This window comes from Hyperolius riggenbachi, chromosome 2 (assembly GCF_040937935.1).
Source record: "Hyperolius riggenbachi isolate aHypRig1 chromosome 2, aHypRig1.pri, whole genome shotgun sequence".
Classification (NCBI taxonomy): Eukaryota; Metazoa; Chordata; class Amphibia; order Anura; family Hyperoliidae; genus Hyperolius; species Hyperolius riggenbachi.
Window position 1 is genome coordinate 273961402 of NC_090647.1, and position 16452 is coordinate 273977853.

At 48.6% G+C, this 16452-nt stretch overlaps 1 protein-coding gene across 3 annotated transcripts in view; it reads left to right on the forward strand.

Annotated features, from left to right (window-relative positions):
• The window catches only part of LOC137546357 (schlafen family member 9-like), a 55108-nt gene extending 39126 nt beyond the window's left edge, over positions 1–15982 (forward strand). For all 3 annotated transcript variants that reach the window (XM_068268703.1, XM_068268704.1, XM_068268705.1), the window contains one exon: positions 14719–15982. In XM_068268703.1, the coding sequence (XP_068124804.1) occupies positions 14719–15490 (772 nt within the window). In that variant the 3' untranslated portion in view covers positions 15491–15982. The remainder of the gene's footprint in view (positions 1–14718) is intronic.
• The last annotated feature ends 470 nt before the right edge of the window (positions 15983–16452 follow it).

Here is a 16452-nt window from a genome sequence, read left to right on the forward strand (position 1 = left end):
CTGTGCCCGTCTTCTGGGCACTACTATCTCCAGTGATCTAAGTTGGAAGCCCAATATCACTGCCATCCAACGGAAAGCCCAGCAAAGACTCTACTTCCTTCGACAGCTAAGGAAGGTCGGCATGACCCGGGAAATTCTGACCAGCTTCTACTCCGCCACCACTGAGTCGATCCTCTGCTCTTCCATCCTGGTCTGGTACGCTGGAGCCACCGCCAGTGACAAGTTCAAACTACAGAGGGTCATTAGGTCGGCGGAGAGGATCATTGGGTGCCCCCTCCCCTCACTTGCACTACTGTACAACAAAAGACTGAAATCCAGGGCACTGAGGATCGCAAATGACCCCTCACACCCAGGCCACTGATACTTCAGCTTGCTTCCGCTAGGCCGGAGACTTCGAGCCATCCCCACAAAGACTGTTAGACACAGGAACTCTTTTTTCCCATCAGCGGTCAGCTACTTAAACTCCCTCCACATACTCCCATCGGTGCAAGCCCTAACGAATGGTGAAACAAGCCGGGCCACGGCCGAACAGTCGACCGAACCATCCAGCCCACTAGATTAACCGAAGGTCATCTTGGGGTCAATTAATGGACTGGAATGTTAGATATTGTAATGTAATGCAATTGACTGCTTCTGCTGACATCGATCTATCTCTCTATTATATGTCCCTTTTATATGTCTTCTCCCGAGCTATATGTATGTGCCAAAAATAATTCCGGGCATGACCAATCATGCTTGGCGAAATAAACGATTCTGATTCTGACAGGACGCTTGAGGCAGGGCAAGACAGAAATTGTATGGCAAATAGTGACAGCTCTGGCCACAGGTCAAGCCTGCGCACCCAGTAGTCCAATAGTTCATCGCTGCTCACAGTGTCTACATCCAGACTTAAGGCCAGGTAGTCGGCTACCTGCCGGTCGAGGCGTTGGTGGAGGGTGGATCCGAAAGCGCTAAGGCGAGGCATTGGACTAAAGAATGTCCGCATGTCCGACATCACCATGAGATCGCTGGAGTGTCCTGTCCTTGCCTGCGTGGACATAGGAGAAGGATTACTGGCAGTGGTACCTTTATTCCGTTGTGCTGTGACATCACCATTAAATGCATTGTAAAGCATAGTTGCCAGCTTGTTCTGCAAGTGCTGCAACCTTTCTGCCTTCTGGCGATTTGGAAACATCTCCGCCACTTTGTGCCTATACCGAGGGTTTTGTAGCGTGGCCACCCAGTACAGCTCATTCCCCTTGAGTTTTTTGTATACGGGGGTCCCTCAACAGGCTAGACAGCATGAAAGACGCCATCTGCACAAAGTTGGATGCAGATGTACTATCCATCTCCTTTTGCTCTTCCTCAGTGATGTCAGCTAAGTTCTCCTCCTCCCCCCAGCCACAAACAATACCACGGGAAAGTTGAGCAGCACTAACCCCCTGCGACACCTACTGCGGTTGTTCTTCCGCCTCCTCCTCCTCCTCCAAAACAATACCTTCCTCATCATCTGACTCCTCTTCCCCACACTACTCTTCCTCCTCCTCCTCCTCCCCCTCTGTGCTGCCGCAGGTGTTGAGGAATCATCTGCTTCTGCTGAGAATTGATCCCACAACTCTTCCTCCTGTTCACGCTCCTCCACAGCTTGATCCACCACTCTACGCATGGCACGCTCCATGAAGAAGGCATACGGGATCAAGTCGCTGATGGCGCCTTCACTGCGACTCACCAGGTTTGTCACCTCCTCAAACGGTCGCATGAGCCTGCAGGCATTTCGCATCAGTGTCCAGTACTTTGGCCAGAACATCCCCATCTCCCCAGACTGCGTCCTTTGACTGTAGTTGTACAGATACTGTTTGACGTCTTTCTCCTGTTGTAGCAGGCGGTCCAGCATCAGGAGGGTCGAATTCCAGCGAGTCGGGCTATCGCAAATCAAGCGTCTCACCGGCAAGTTGTTTCTCTGCTGAATATCGGCAAAGCGTGCCATGGCCGTGTAAGACCACCTGAAATGCCCACACACCTTCCTGGACTGCTTTAGGAAGTCCTGTAAGCCAGGGTACTTAGACACAAATCTCTGAATTACAAGATTCAGCACATGTGCCATGCAGGGTACATGTGTCAACTTTCCCAAATTCAAATTGTCACACACCACGTTGCCGATCTCCAGTTGGTGCGGGGTCAGCCACTGATCCACCTGTTTATTCAGAGCAGCCAGGAGAGCTGCTCCAGTGTGACTCTCTGCTTTGAGGCAAGACATGTCTAAGATGGCGTGACACAGTCATACCTGGCATGCAGCATAGGCCCTGGGGAGCTGGGTCTGTGTAGCTGGAGAGCAGATCGCAGCACCAGTAGAGTTGAACTGCTACTCAGCCAAGGAGGTGGAGGACATCAGCGAAGAGGATGTAGCAGGAGGAGAGGACGTGGCAGCAGGCCTGCTTGCAAGCCATGGAGGTGTCACTAGGTCCGTTGCACAGCCATGTACTCCCTGCTTGCCAGCGGTCACCAGGTTGACCCAATGGGCTGTGTAAGTAATGTACCTGCCCTGACCATGCTTGGCAAACCAGGTATCCATGGTCAGATGGACTCTTGACCCAATGCTGTGTGCCAGAGATGACACCACTTGCTTCTCAACTTCATGGTACAGTTTGGGTATCGCCTTTTTGGAGAAATAATTGCGGCCTGGTATCTTCCACTGCAGTGTCCCAATGGCCACAAATTTTCAGAAGGCCTCAGAGTCCACCAGCTGGTATGGTAACAGCTGTTGTGCTAACAGTTCCGCCAAGCTAGCTGTCAGACGCCGGGCAAGGGGGTGACTGGCAGACATTGGCTTCTTCCGTTTAAAGATTTCCCTCACGGACACCTGGCTGCTGCTGTGGGCAGAGGAGCAGGAACCGCTCAAGGTGAGAGGCGGAGTGGAGGAGGGAGGCTGTGATTGTGAAGGTGCAAGGGAGAAAGCGGCTGAAGATGATGCACCTGATGGAAGGAGGAGAAGGAGGGTTGCTTTGCTTTTGTTTGCTGCTTTTCCTCAGGAGGTCTTCCCATTGCAGTTTGTGCCTTTTCTGCAGGTGCCTTCGTAAGGCAGTTGGCCCTACGTGGGTGTTGGCCTTTCCACGGCTCAATTTTTGGTGGCAGATAGTACAGATGGCATTGCTCTGATCTTTGGCATACACACTAAAAAATTTCCACACCGCTGAGCCACTTTGGGGTTTGGGCACTATGGTGGCCTCAGCAGCTGACATTGAAGGGCATGTTGGCTGGCTTTCCATAGGTGGCGATACATTGCGCCGGACACTGCCACCAACTGTTTCTGATGACGAGCTCCCCCTGCTTCTTTCAGGAACTCGTCTCCTCCTACTCCTCTCTGACTGCCCCTCTGAACTGTCCCCCTGGTCATCATGTCTCTTAGGATCCCACGTGGCATCCGTATCATCATAATCATCATAATCATCCTTCCCAGTTTTGCTTGCCTCAGACACCTCATAAACTGCACCAACAGCAGGTACTTCATCATCCTCCTCCTGACACCTTACGTCCATAGTGTCGCCTAACTCAGACATATGAGGTGGTGTAACTTGCTTAGTGCCTTCATCTTGTTGTAACAATATTGGCTGTGCATCAGTGATTTCCCCACCAAATAACTCCTGCGAAATGTCAAATGTAGCAGATGTGGTACTTGGAGTAGCACTGGTGGATGCGGAAGATGAGGTGTTGTGTGTTAAATAGTCAACCACGTCCTGACAATCTTGGGAGTTGATGGGACGTGCCTTCTTCTGAGCACTGTACTTTGGGCCAGGGCTGCACGAAATCACGTCAGCACGGCCTCGAACAGACCTGCCGGGTGGCCTGCCTCTGGCTCTGCCTCTGCCTGTCGTTTTGTACATATCGGGGGGGGGATGAAGTGAAAGGTATGCACTTACTTGACTAATAAAATGTGCAGTCACAAAGGTGCAGTGAAAGGTAGAAAGTGACTGGTATTACAATACAATGTGCAGCTGTCACACAGGTGCAGTTAACAGGTATGCACGGATGTGTATACCAAACAGCGTGCAGTCACACAGGTGCAGTGAACAGGTATGCAGGGATTGGTATTACAATACAATGTGCAGCTGTCACACAGGTGCAGTTAACAGGTATGCACGGACTGGTATACTAAACAGCATGCGGTCACACAGGTGCAGTGAACAGGTATGCAGGGATTGGTATTACAAATGTGCAGCTGTCACACACAGGTACTTACGTGAGCGCACGCATTGTTAATACAACCAGTCATTGCACCTGTTCACGGTACCTGTGTGTGACAGGTACCGTGAACAGGTGCAATGACTGGTGGTATTAACAATGCATGCGCTCACGTAGGTATAGGTAAGTAGGTGCACTGAACAGTGAACAGGTGCAGTGATTGGAATTACAAATGTGAAGCTATCACACACAGGTACCGGGAACAGGTGCAATGACTGGTGGTATATTACACTGCTTGCGCTCAAGTAGGTAGGTAGGTAGGTGCACTGAACAGTGAACAGGTGCAGTGATTGGAATTACAAATGTGCAGCTGTCACACACAGGTACCGTGAACAGGTGCAATGACTGGTGGTATATTACACTGCTTGCGCTCACGTAGGTGCACTGAACAGGTTACAGGTATGCACTGCAGTGATTGGAATTACAAATGTGCAGCTGCCTGTCACACACACACACAGGGATCGTGAACAGGTGCAATGACTGGTGGAATTAACAATGCGTGCACTCACGTAGGTATAGGTAGGTAGGTGCACTGAACAGTGTCAGTAAACAGGTGCAGTGATAGGGATTACAAGATTACAAATGTGCAGCTGCCTGACACACACACACACACAGGGACCGTGAACAGGTGCAATGACTGGTGGTATTAACAATGCGTGCGCTCATGTAGGTATAGGTAGGAAGGTGCACTGAACAGTGAACAGGTGAGGTGCAGTGATTGGGATTACAAATGTGCAGCTGCCTGTCACACACACAGGTAGTCACTGAATGTGTTGGGCCTGGCAGTGGCACAGTAGAAATTACCAAGGCTGTCTATGCAAGTGTCTGTGGGACACACACACACAAAAAAATAGATCACAACAACAAACAAGAACGAGATTAGCTCTCAAAAGAGCAGTTGAGGGGTGCTTTTTTAGCTATAAGAATCAGCAAGGAGCAAGCTAACAAGCCTACAAGAGTCTAACTAAGCTTTCCCTATAGGTCTCTGCTGCAGCAGCAGCAGCTCTCCCTTCTCTAATTACTGCAGGCACATGAGTGAGTCCAATGCCTGACGCTGGCTGCCTTTTATAAGGGGGGGGGGGGGGGGCTCCAGGAGGGAGTGTAGTCTGATTGGCTACAATGTGCCTGCTGACTGTGATGTAGATGGTCAAAGTTGACCCTCATGATGCACTATGGGGGCGAATCAAACTTCCGGAAAAGTTTGCTGTTCTCCGCAATCGCGAACCCCGGAAGTTCGCCGGCGAACCGTTCGGGTCATCACTACTGGTGACAGTAATTGTGCTTGTGTTCACATTTTTATAGCTATTTTGGTGAACAAATTAACTTTGAGTATGTTTTTGAAATGTGGCAGAAAACTATCATGCCCATAGGAAACACGCAAACATGGGGAGAACAAACAAACTGTGTACTGGTCTAGATTTAAAGGACCTCGAGCACTCTATGCTCTTCGCAACAGTGCAGCTTATAGTGCAAGTAGATATTAACACTTACAGATGCATTCATGAAAAATAAAAATTGTGTACGTTCTGAAGGTGTTGCAATTAAAATAAAATTTTCCACATAAATACACCAACCCTTCATTTAGTGTGGTAATGCTAACAAAATATTTTCAGTTATCTCTATATATAAAGCCCCTGTGTCCCTGCGTCCTATCCCTGTGTCAGTGATTTTGCGCTACTGCTCATGTCCTGCACCGACGCAGCCATTGGGACAGGGAGCAGAACGGGCCAAAAGGCGGCCGAGCGGGCGGGAATGCACGGCGGGCGCGCGCATGCACGGCGGGCGGGTGCGCATGTGTGCACTGCGGGTGGTGTGTGCGCGGCAGGCAGCAGTGAAAGACCTAGAGCCCGTTTTTAAACAGGGTTAAAGTGAACCTCCGGACTAAAAATCGACTCAGCAGCACTGAAAAGGCTTGGTGTTTCTTTAACAGTTTCACAGCATCAGAACTTTGTTTCTCTTATACAAGCCTCATTTTTAGCTGCACAGAAGAAAACTGCCCGGGTTTTTTTCCCCTGATGCTGTGCAAAGCATGATGGGATTTCTGATTTTGTTGTTCTCGTTCTGCTGTTTTGGTGCAATTTTTTTTTTTTACACTTTGAATTTGACATTTGAATCCTAGCGTGTGCAGCTGGGAGGGGTAATCAGGACACAGGACAGTTGGAACTTTGTCTCCTTGTCACCTCCTTTCAACCAAAAAGATGGATGCCCCCATGACAAAGATGGCAGCCCCCATGAATCACAAACATTTGCCTGTTCTTTTAAAACAGGGTGGGTACGAGATTATATTACCTATCTATTCTAATTAACATAACTAATGTACCTTGATGACAGTATGTTTGTTTAGGCTGAAGTTCCCCTTTAAGTCAGCTAGCAGTATAATATTTTACTTCTTTACAACACAGTGTCTAGTGATGTCGCGAACCTCCGATTTTCGGTTTGCGAATCTTCACGGAAGGTTCGGTTCGCGTGAACGTTCGCGAACCGCAATAGACTTCAATGGGGAGGTGAACTTTGAAAAAGAGAAAAAATCATGCTGGCCACAAAAGTGATGGAAAACATGTTTCAAGGGGTCTAACACCTGGAGGGGGGCATGGCGGAGTGGGATACATGCCCAAAGTCCCGGGGAAAAATCTGGATTTGACACAAAGCAGCGTTTTAAGGGCAGAAATCACATTGAATGCTAAATTGCAGGCCTACAGTGCTTTCAAACATCTTGCATGTGTATACATCAATCAGGGAGTGTAATTAGAGTACTGCTTCACACTGACACACCAAACTCACTGTGTAACGCACTGCAAACAGCTGTTTGCGTAGTGACGGCCGTGCTGGACTGATGCGCAACATGGCCAGAGTGTAGGCCGTGCCGGTTTTCAGGCCCATATGGTCGCCGGGCTGTGGTAGCTCAATGATAGAACAACAGTGACTGTCCAGCTGATCAAATTTGGTCTGTCCACAATGAAGCAACGACCCTATTATCTTCTTGTATGTAGGTAGGCATAGGTAGGAGTCCCAGTATAGGTAGGTAGGCATAGGTAGGTGCCTCAGTAGTTAGCTAGACATAGGTAGGAGACTCAGTATAGGTAGGTAGGCATAGGTAGGTGTCCCAGTACTTAGCTAGGCATAGGTAGGAGTCCCAGTATAGGTAGGTAGGCATAGGTAGGTCCCCTAGTATAGGTAGGTAGGTAGGTGTCCCCGTATAGGTAAGTAGGTGCCCCAGTAGTTAGGTAGGCATAGGTAAGTGTCCCAGTATAGATAGTTAGGCAGGGCCTGGCTGGCACAGTAATAACAATTACCAAGGTCCAGCTGCAACAGATAGGGCTGTATAATGTCAGTGTCAGTGGGCAACACACATGCAAGTTGCTCAGGGAAATGCTGTCTATCTGTAATATGGCTTGCCATCCAGATGGCACACAGCTGAATCCCTATAGCCATGCATGGCACGGCTTAGCAATTCGGGCTGTGGCTATGCAGCAGAACAGGAGCCACGACCAAATTGGTAACGGACACAACTTCCAGTGCAAATAAGCCCTTATTACTGGGAGGGAGGAGGCGCCCCAAGATGTGTGGAATGGATAATGTACGCTGGATAAAACATACATAAATAGGCTTACCTCTAAAAGAAGGGGGTAGCCCAAAAAAGTAATAATATTTTTAATAGAAACCAGACACTTGAATGATAACGCATCTTGCGGATCGCAGTCTGCTTCCTCAGATCAAATAACAAAAATGTCTGAAACAATAAAAAACATTGGAACTGTAGGGCTTGACAGGTTATGTCCCCAATCAGTCTCTATGCCCCAATCATGTGCAGAGCATACAGACTGAAGTAGAGAGGAAGAACCTGTCAGAACCCTAATGAGGCTAGTAACATAGTTCAACAGTTCAGCAGTATCACACAGGGTTATTACCTTGGTCCAGAGGGATGAGGCAATCAGCGTCGTTTGTCAGTAGTCGCAGAGATGACAAATGCAAATTTCCAGATATCAGAGGAGGAATCAAGCAAGTCCACATGGAAGATTTCAGGCAATAGGTAATCCAGGTATGACGCAGTTTATGCAAGATTATTCAACCAGCAATGGATGATCCAGACAGTATGTGATATAGTACATATGAAACTGCATGCAAAGTTGTTCACGTTCTGATAGGGATGAGTATACTTATCATCCAGTCCAGGTAGCATGCAAGAAGTATCCAGTAAACAGGCAAGAGTCGGTCCAGGCAGCAAGCAATGAGTATCCAGTAAACAGGCAAGGGTCGGTCCAGGCAGCAGGCAAGGATATCCAGTAACTAGCAGAGGTCGGTCCAGACGGCAAGCAAGGGGTGTCCAATAACAGGCAAGGTCGGCTCAGGCAGCAGACAAGGATTTCCAGGAATCAAGCCGAGGTTAATCGCAACAGACAAGAGTAGTCAAATACAAGCCAAGGTCAATATCCGGCGTATCATTAACAATTGAGTGTGCGCCCAGCAACTAGCCAAAGCTATGCTTATCATGGGCGATGATTGGGTGCACTCTGCAAGTTTAAATATAACTCATCATCCAATCAGTGGCCGGACACACAGTGCACATCCAATCACACAGCAAAGCCCTACCTTGGTGTCAACTGTAATGCCAGCTGACACCGATCTGTCAGCTAACCGGAGTCAGCTAGCTATTGTTTACCTTTGCAGAGTGTGTACTGGGAATGCGCCCTCCACCTATCAGACTGTGTAGTTTGTGCAGTAGGAACAGCGGCATCAGCGGGGAACAAGCGCCGAGACCCGGAAGCGGTGAATTCCGCCCGGGTCTCGGCGAATCAACAACAGACAAAGGTGGATTCCTTATAGGAACTCCTCAGTATGAAAAATAAACAAACATAAAAAATAACTTAGCACATAAAATATTTTATGTGTTAAAAAGTTATTTTTAATGTTTGTCTATTTTGCATACTGAGGAGTGCTAATGTTTTTTTATTGTTTCAGACACTTTAGTTATTTGATCTGAGAAAGCGGACTGCGATTCGCGAAACGCGTTATCATTGAAGTGTCTGGTTTCTATTAAAAATTGTTTTACTTTTTTGGGCTACCCCCTTCTTTTAGAGGTAAGCCTATTTACAGTGGTTTGCAAAAGTATTCAGCCCTCTTGAAGTTTTCCACATTTTGTCATATTACCGCCACAAACATGAATCAATGTTATTGGAATTCCACGTGAAAGACCAATACAAAGTGATGTACACGTGAGAAGTGGAACGAAAATCATACATGATTCCAAACATTTTTTACAAATAAATAACTGCAAAGTGGGGTGTGCATAATTATTCGGCCCCCTTTGGTCTGAGTGAAGTTAGTTGCCCATAGACAGGGCAGTTTCTAGGCCAAAATGCACCCAGGGCGAGGGTGTAAAAATTGCGCGCCCCCCCCCACACACATGCACGCACGCACACACTATTGGCGCAATTTGATGGGAGATGTCTAAGAGATAGGAGTGAGTCCCAGCACTCCATGGGCTTGATTCACAAAGTGGTGCTAACTGTTAGCACGCCTGTGAAAACCCCCTTAACACGTCTAAACGAGCTTTTCGCGCGCTAATTTGCTAAGTTAACTAAGTTATGCGCGCAAAACTTTACGCGCGCACTGCACAGAGCGCAGGGTGCTCCGCGCAAAGTGCCCATTAAAGCCTATGGGACTTAGCGAGTGCATAGGACTTTGTCGGCGCAAAACTTTGCGCGCGGTACTTAGCCTGCGATCTGATTGAGAAAACTGGTGCTAACCTACTTAGCACCCTGGTTAGCGTGCCTAAAGACTTTAGACGTGCTAAGTAGGTTAGCACCGCATAGTGAATCAAGCCCTATATGGACTATAGTTAAAAACAGTAGATTCTCCTGGCGCTAAGCAGTTCCCCAAAATACAAATAATTTGGCAGCATTTCCCTAGAAGATACTTCTTCTACACATAGTGTAGCAGCATATCCCCTAAAATACAATCCAGCAGTGTATTCCCCAAAACACACATAGTGCAGCAGTGTATCCCTCAAAATACACACAATCCGGCAGTGTATCCCCCAAATACACATAATGTGGCAACATAATCCCCAAAATACAAACAGTGAGCCTCTTTTGTCCCCATGTCAAGTTTGTTTCGCTTGTGCCACGTCTGTTACCTCTGTGTGCCGCCTCTGTTTCCCTTGTGTGTCACCTCTGTCCCCCTTGTGACCTGTGTTTCCCCTTTGTGTCACTCTGTCCCCCTCATGCCACCTGTGTTTCTCTTTGTGTCACCCATGTCCTTCTTGTGCTGCCTTTGTTCCCCGTGTGTCATCTCTGTCCCCCTTGTATGTCTGTTCCCCCTATGTGTCACCTCTGTCCCTCTTGTGCCCCTGTTCCCCCATGAATCACCTCTGTCTCCCTTGTGCTGCCTGTGTTCCCTGTGTGTGTCACCTCGGTCACCTTTGTGTGCCCCCCTTGTGCCACCTGTCCCCGCCTGTGTGTCACCTCTGCCACCCTTGTGTGCCTGTTCTTCCCTGTGTGTCACCTCTGTCCCCCTTGTGTGCCTGTGTTCCCCGTGTGTGTCATCTGTCACCTTTGTGTGCCCCCTTGTGCCACCTGTCCCTGCCTGTGTGTCACCTCTGTCCCCCTTACGTGCCTGTTCTTCCCTATGTGTCACCTGACCTCTGCCCCCCTTGTGTGCCTGTTCTTCCCTGTGTGTCACCTCTGTCCCCCTTGTGTGCCTGTTCATTTCCTGTGTGTCACCTCTGTCCCCCTTGTGCCGTTTATGTTCTCCTGTGTGCTTGTGCATCACCTTTGACCCCCTTGTTCCTCCTATGTTCCCCTGTGTGTCACCTTGGTCACATGTTTGCACACCTGTGTGTCACCTCGGTCATCCTTGGACGCCTGTGTTCCCCCAACCCCTTGTGTCACCTCTATCCTTTATGTACGTCTGCCTGTTCCCCCTGTTATAAGCACCTCTGGTCCCCCGGACCCGGCAGCAGCAGCACTTCACCTCTCTCCCTCCCTCGCTGCTTCCTGCTGGGGTCGCGTACTGACGGGAAGAATAAAAGCCGGCACTAGAGGGAAACAGGGAGGGAGAGAGAACACTGCTCACGTGTCCCCTAGGCCAGCGGCGAATCTTGCACTGCTCTCCTCGCACTGCCTGGAACAGTGACAGTCACCATGTTAACTGAACACTAAACGGCACCACTTGCCGCTTAGCATCGAGTTACCAAGGTGACTCCCAGGCAGCGCGGGGAGAGCAGCGAGATTCGCCGATGGATAGGGGACACGTACTCAGTACATCACCGACACATTCCCCCCCCCCCTTCTCCTTGCGCCCGTGGCCACTAACCCCAACTTGTCCCATACACCAGGGGGTTGGTAAAAAAAACAGCACAAAGAAAAAATGCAAATACCGGCGGACGGCAGTCGAGTAGGCACCTCCTAAAAAGAACTGCTAGGGACATGTGCCAGCACATACAGACCTGGCTTCCTCACCACAGCTGCGGCTCCCCCTCCATCATGGCGCCCCCTCCTCCCTCAGCGCTCAGGGCAGCCGCACGGGCCGCACAGCCCTAGAAATGGGCCTGCCCATAGACATTGCCTGATGAGTGCTAATGACTAAATAGAGTGCACCTGTGTGTAATCTAATGTCAGTACAAATACAGCTGCTCTGTGACGTCCTCAGAGGTTGTCTAAGAGAATATTGGGAGCAACAACACCATGAAGTCCAAAGAACACACCAGACCGGTCAAGAATAAAGTTATTGAGAAATTTAAAGCAGGCTTAGGCTACAAAAAGATTTTCAAAGCCTTGAACATCCCACGAAGCACTGTTCAAACGATCATTCAGAAATGGAAGAGTGGCAAGAAGAAAGCCATTGTTAACAGAAAAGCATAAGAGGTCCCGTTTGCAGTTTGCCACAAGCCATGTGGGGGACACAGCAAACATGTGGAAGAAGATGCTCTGGTCAGATGAGACCAAAATTGAACTTTTTGGCCAAAATGCAAAATGCTATGTGTGGCGAAAAACTAACACTGCACATCCCTCTGAACACACCATCCTCACTGTCAAATATGATGGTGGCAGCATCATGCTCTGGGAGTGCTTCTGTTCAGCAGGGACAGGGAAGCTGGTCAGAGTTGATGGGAAGATGGAAGGAGCCAAATACAGGGCAAACTTGGAAAAAAACCTCTTGGAGTCTTCAAAAGACTTGAGACTGGGGCAGAGGTTCACCTTCCAGCAGGATAATGACCCTAAACATAAAGCCAGGGCAACAATGGAATGGTTTAAAACAAAACATATCCAGGTGTTAGAATGGCCCAGTCAAAGTCCAGAACTAAATGCAATCGAGAATCTGTGGCAAGATCTGAAAACTGCTGTTCACAAACACTGTCCATCTAATCTGACTGAGCTGGAGCTGTTTTGCAATGAAGAATGGGCAAGGATTTCAGTCTCTAGATGTGCAAAGCTGGTAGAGACATACCCTAAAACAGTGGTTCCCAACCTTTTCCAGCCCGGGGAACACTTTCTGACCATATTTTTCTCCGGGGAACGGCGGGGGGCGCGCGGGTGTTTGCGCGACCTAGTGGACAGTGCCGTGTGTAGCAGGCTATGGGGGGGGGCTGGGGTGCGGCTGCATAGCTAGCATAGTTGCCCCAGTATAGGGAGTTTAGTTGCTCCAGTATGGTTAGTATAGTTACCCCAGTATAGCTAGTATAGTCCCAGTATGGATAGGTAGTGCCCCAGTATAGGAAGGTAGTGCCCGGTATAGCTACTATAGTGCCCAGATAGCTAGTATAGTGCCCAGATAGCTAGTATGGTGCCCAGTATAGCTAGTATAGTGCCCAGCATAGCTAGCATAGTGCCCAGTATAGGTAGGTAGTGCCCCAGTATAGCTAGTATAGTTGCCCCCAGTGTAGCTAGTTTAGTTGCCCCCAGTGTAGCTAGTTTAGTTGCCCCAGTATAGCTAGTTTAATTGCCCCTAGTATAGCTAGTTTAATTGCCCCCAGTATAGCTAGTTTAGTTGCCCCCAGTGTAGCTAGTTTAGTTGCCCCCAGTGTAGCTAGTTTAGTTGCCCCCAGTATAGCTAGTTTAATTGCCCCCAGTATAGCTAGTTTAATTGCCCCCAGTATAGCTAGTTTAATTGCCCCCAGTATAGCTAGTTTAGTTGCCCCCAGTATAGCTAGTACAGTTGCCCCCAGTATAGATGCCCAGGAGGGGGGAAAAGAAGCGCTAGAAGGAGGGGCAGTGGAGGCAGCGTGGGGAGGGGGGAAATATCCCCCCCCCCCTCCCTCACCTGGGACCCCTCCTTCTGCCTCTCTCCCCCTCCATTTATCGGTGGCAAGTGCGGGGCGGCTCGGCGGCGGGGAGACATGCGCAGACTTACCACTTCTGCGTTCCAAGCGCCGGCAGCGTCATGTCGTCAGATCTCCGCCTTCAATGCCGCCCACTGTGCTTCCTGATTAGCGGAAGCACAGTGGGCGGCATTGAAGGCGGAGATCTGACGACATGACGCTGCCGGCGCTTGGAACGCGGAAGTGGTGAGTAATTCTCCGCGTGCCTCCCCGCCGCCGACCCCGCACTTGCCACCCATAAATGGAGGGGGAGAGAGGCAGAAGGAGGGGTCCCAGGTGAGGGAGGGGGGGGATATTTCCCCCCTCCCCACCGCTGCCTCCACTGCCCCTCCTTCTAGCGCTCCTTTCCCCCTCCTGCGTTCTACATACAGTAGGAACGCACGGCACACCAGGCAACATGCCGCGGCACACTAGTGTGCCGCGGCACAGCGGTTGGGAAACGCTGCCCTAAAAGACTGACAGCTGTAATTGCAGCAAAAGGTGGTTCGACAAAGTATTGACTCGCGCACACCCCACTTTGCAGTTATTTTTTTTTTTTTTTTTAATGTTTGGAATCATGTATGATTTTCATTCCACTTCTCACGTGTACACCACTTTGTGTTGGTCTTTCACATGGAATTCTAACAAAATTGATTCATGTTTGTGGCAATAATATGACAAAATGCGGAAAACTTCAACGGGGCCAAATACTTTTGCAAACCACTGTATGTATGTTTTATCCAGCTTACATTATCCATTCCAGACATCACATCTTGGGGCGCCTCCTCCCTCCCAGTAATATCACACACCAACCCCCTCTGCTCGGGGTGTTGGCTGTGTATGTTGGTTCCTTGGAACCCTTACACCCCTTTTTGTTTTCCTGGAGAGTAACCTACATTGACGAAGACTAAAGAACCCGAGTGAGGACGGGCTTTCCTCACCAGCCGTTACACTGTGGTTGCTGGTCTTGCAACCTATTCTTGTGAGTATTCTGCACATACTGTTGTTAAGTGTCCCATACCCTCAACTTGCTACACTATCAGGGGCTCTTGGTGTCCCTGTTTCGTTTTTTGTCTCCTTTGGAAGGTCCTCGGACTCCATTGGTACCACTTCCTCTACAAATAAGCCCTTATTCTATTTAGATAAATTCAGAGAAGATAAATCCTGAGCAGTGTTTTCCTCATTATGCTTTTGTTTTTCAGGAAGAAAAAAATCTGTCAAGCTGTGACTCGATGCACATTTCAGAAGAAGGATTTTCCACATGTTGAACACATTGTAGCTGATGAGGCGCAGAACTTTCAGTGTGAGGATGGCAACTGGTTTAAGAAGGCAGAAGACATTGTTGGCGGGAAAGGCTGCTTCTATATTTTTCTAGACTATTTCCAGGCATGCCATAGAAGGAATACTGGCCTCCCACCATGGGACCAACAAAATAAGCATACTTTGACCAAAGTAGTTAGAAGCCCAGAAAAAATCTACACTTACATGCATGACTTAATGAGGGAAATCGCTTTAAAAGTCTGCTCACCTTTTCTGAAAGAGGTGATGGAAAAGAGTGAATGTTGCCATGGAGTGCGGGGTCACTGTGACTCCCGTTACAACTTTGAAATGCATAGAATAGTCCAGTACATTGCACAGACCTGTAAGAAATACCTTTCTAACGGTTACTCGCAAGGAGATATCGCCATTTTGTGCAACACGGAATATGACGTGAAAATGTATGCTCCCTTTCTGGAAGAAGAAGTTAAACGGCAAACCAAGAAACTGAGGACAAGAGTGAAGCCATTTGCACGTGCAGATGACAACCTGGAAAACTATATTGTTCTTGATAGCATCCGTCGCTTTGCTGGTCTAGAACGCTGTATTGTATTTGCAATTAACCCCATTTGTCAGGATCCCTATGTTGATGATAATTTGTTGCTCTGTGCTGCCTCGCGAGCTACAGCAAAGCTGCATATACTTTATGAGCCATAGGTCTTATATTGAATATAGAGAGGCATTATTGTAATTCTATTTTAGCTGTATATAGGACAGCTTAATACAAATTTCATACAGAATTTAAAGGATAAGTGAATTCAGAATAATACTGAATTGCCCCAGATTTTCCCCAGTCAGTAATACAATTACAGGGGGTTGTCACATTTTCACATAACTAAAACCATGATTTCTCAAAATCATAACAATTGCCATATGCATATTTTGACCTATTCAACATCCTTTAACCCCTTCAGTACCAGCATTCTCTGCCCCCTTAAGAACCAGAGACCGCGGGTACCAGAAACCAGCTCCTTCCAACAAATTGTTATACTGAAATGCTGCTACCGCTGTCCACACCGCATATTCGTCACCTCAGGCTACCCACTCTGCTGTCTCTATGATAGCAGAGCTCTGTAAGTCGGTCAGGAGCAGCTTTCATTGGCTCCTGACCGAGTGATCGGTGTAATCCAATGGGATTCGCTCACAATGATGACAGGGTCAGGAGATGATGAAAGCTGCTCCTGACCGACTTACAGAGCTCTGCCATGTCAGAGAGACGTCAGGGCGAGTGAGCTGTGGCAGGGAGACAGTGGTGAGATCGGCGGGAGTGGTGAGAACGGTGAGGTGAAATCTACACCCTGGCAGGAATAACAGCATCAAAACAGGTTTTCAATCAACCATCTGCAAGCGGTTAAGATGGGATGAGACAGGCCCTTATGCCAGTGTTGTTTTCCAAAAACATGCTTGTGGCTTGAATTTTCCATAAGATAGATGCTAAATTCCCATGTTTTATGGTCACTGGGATCTAGCAGCAGCCCCTTCCTCTGGTCCCTCTTATGTCCTCATGCCGCTCTGGTCCTAGGCATCATCTGGGATGGCAGAGATTTCATCCCTCTGCTCATCAGCAGGACAAGTTTCTTGTAAGCCCCTGTATGGCACTTCCGAACTTAAGTGAAACT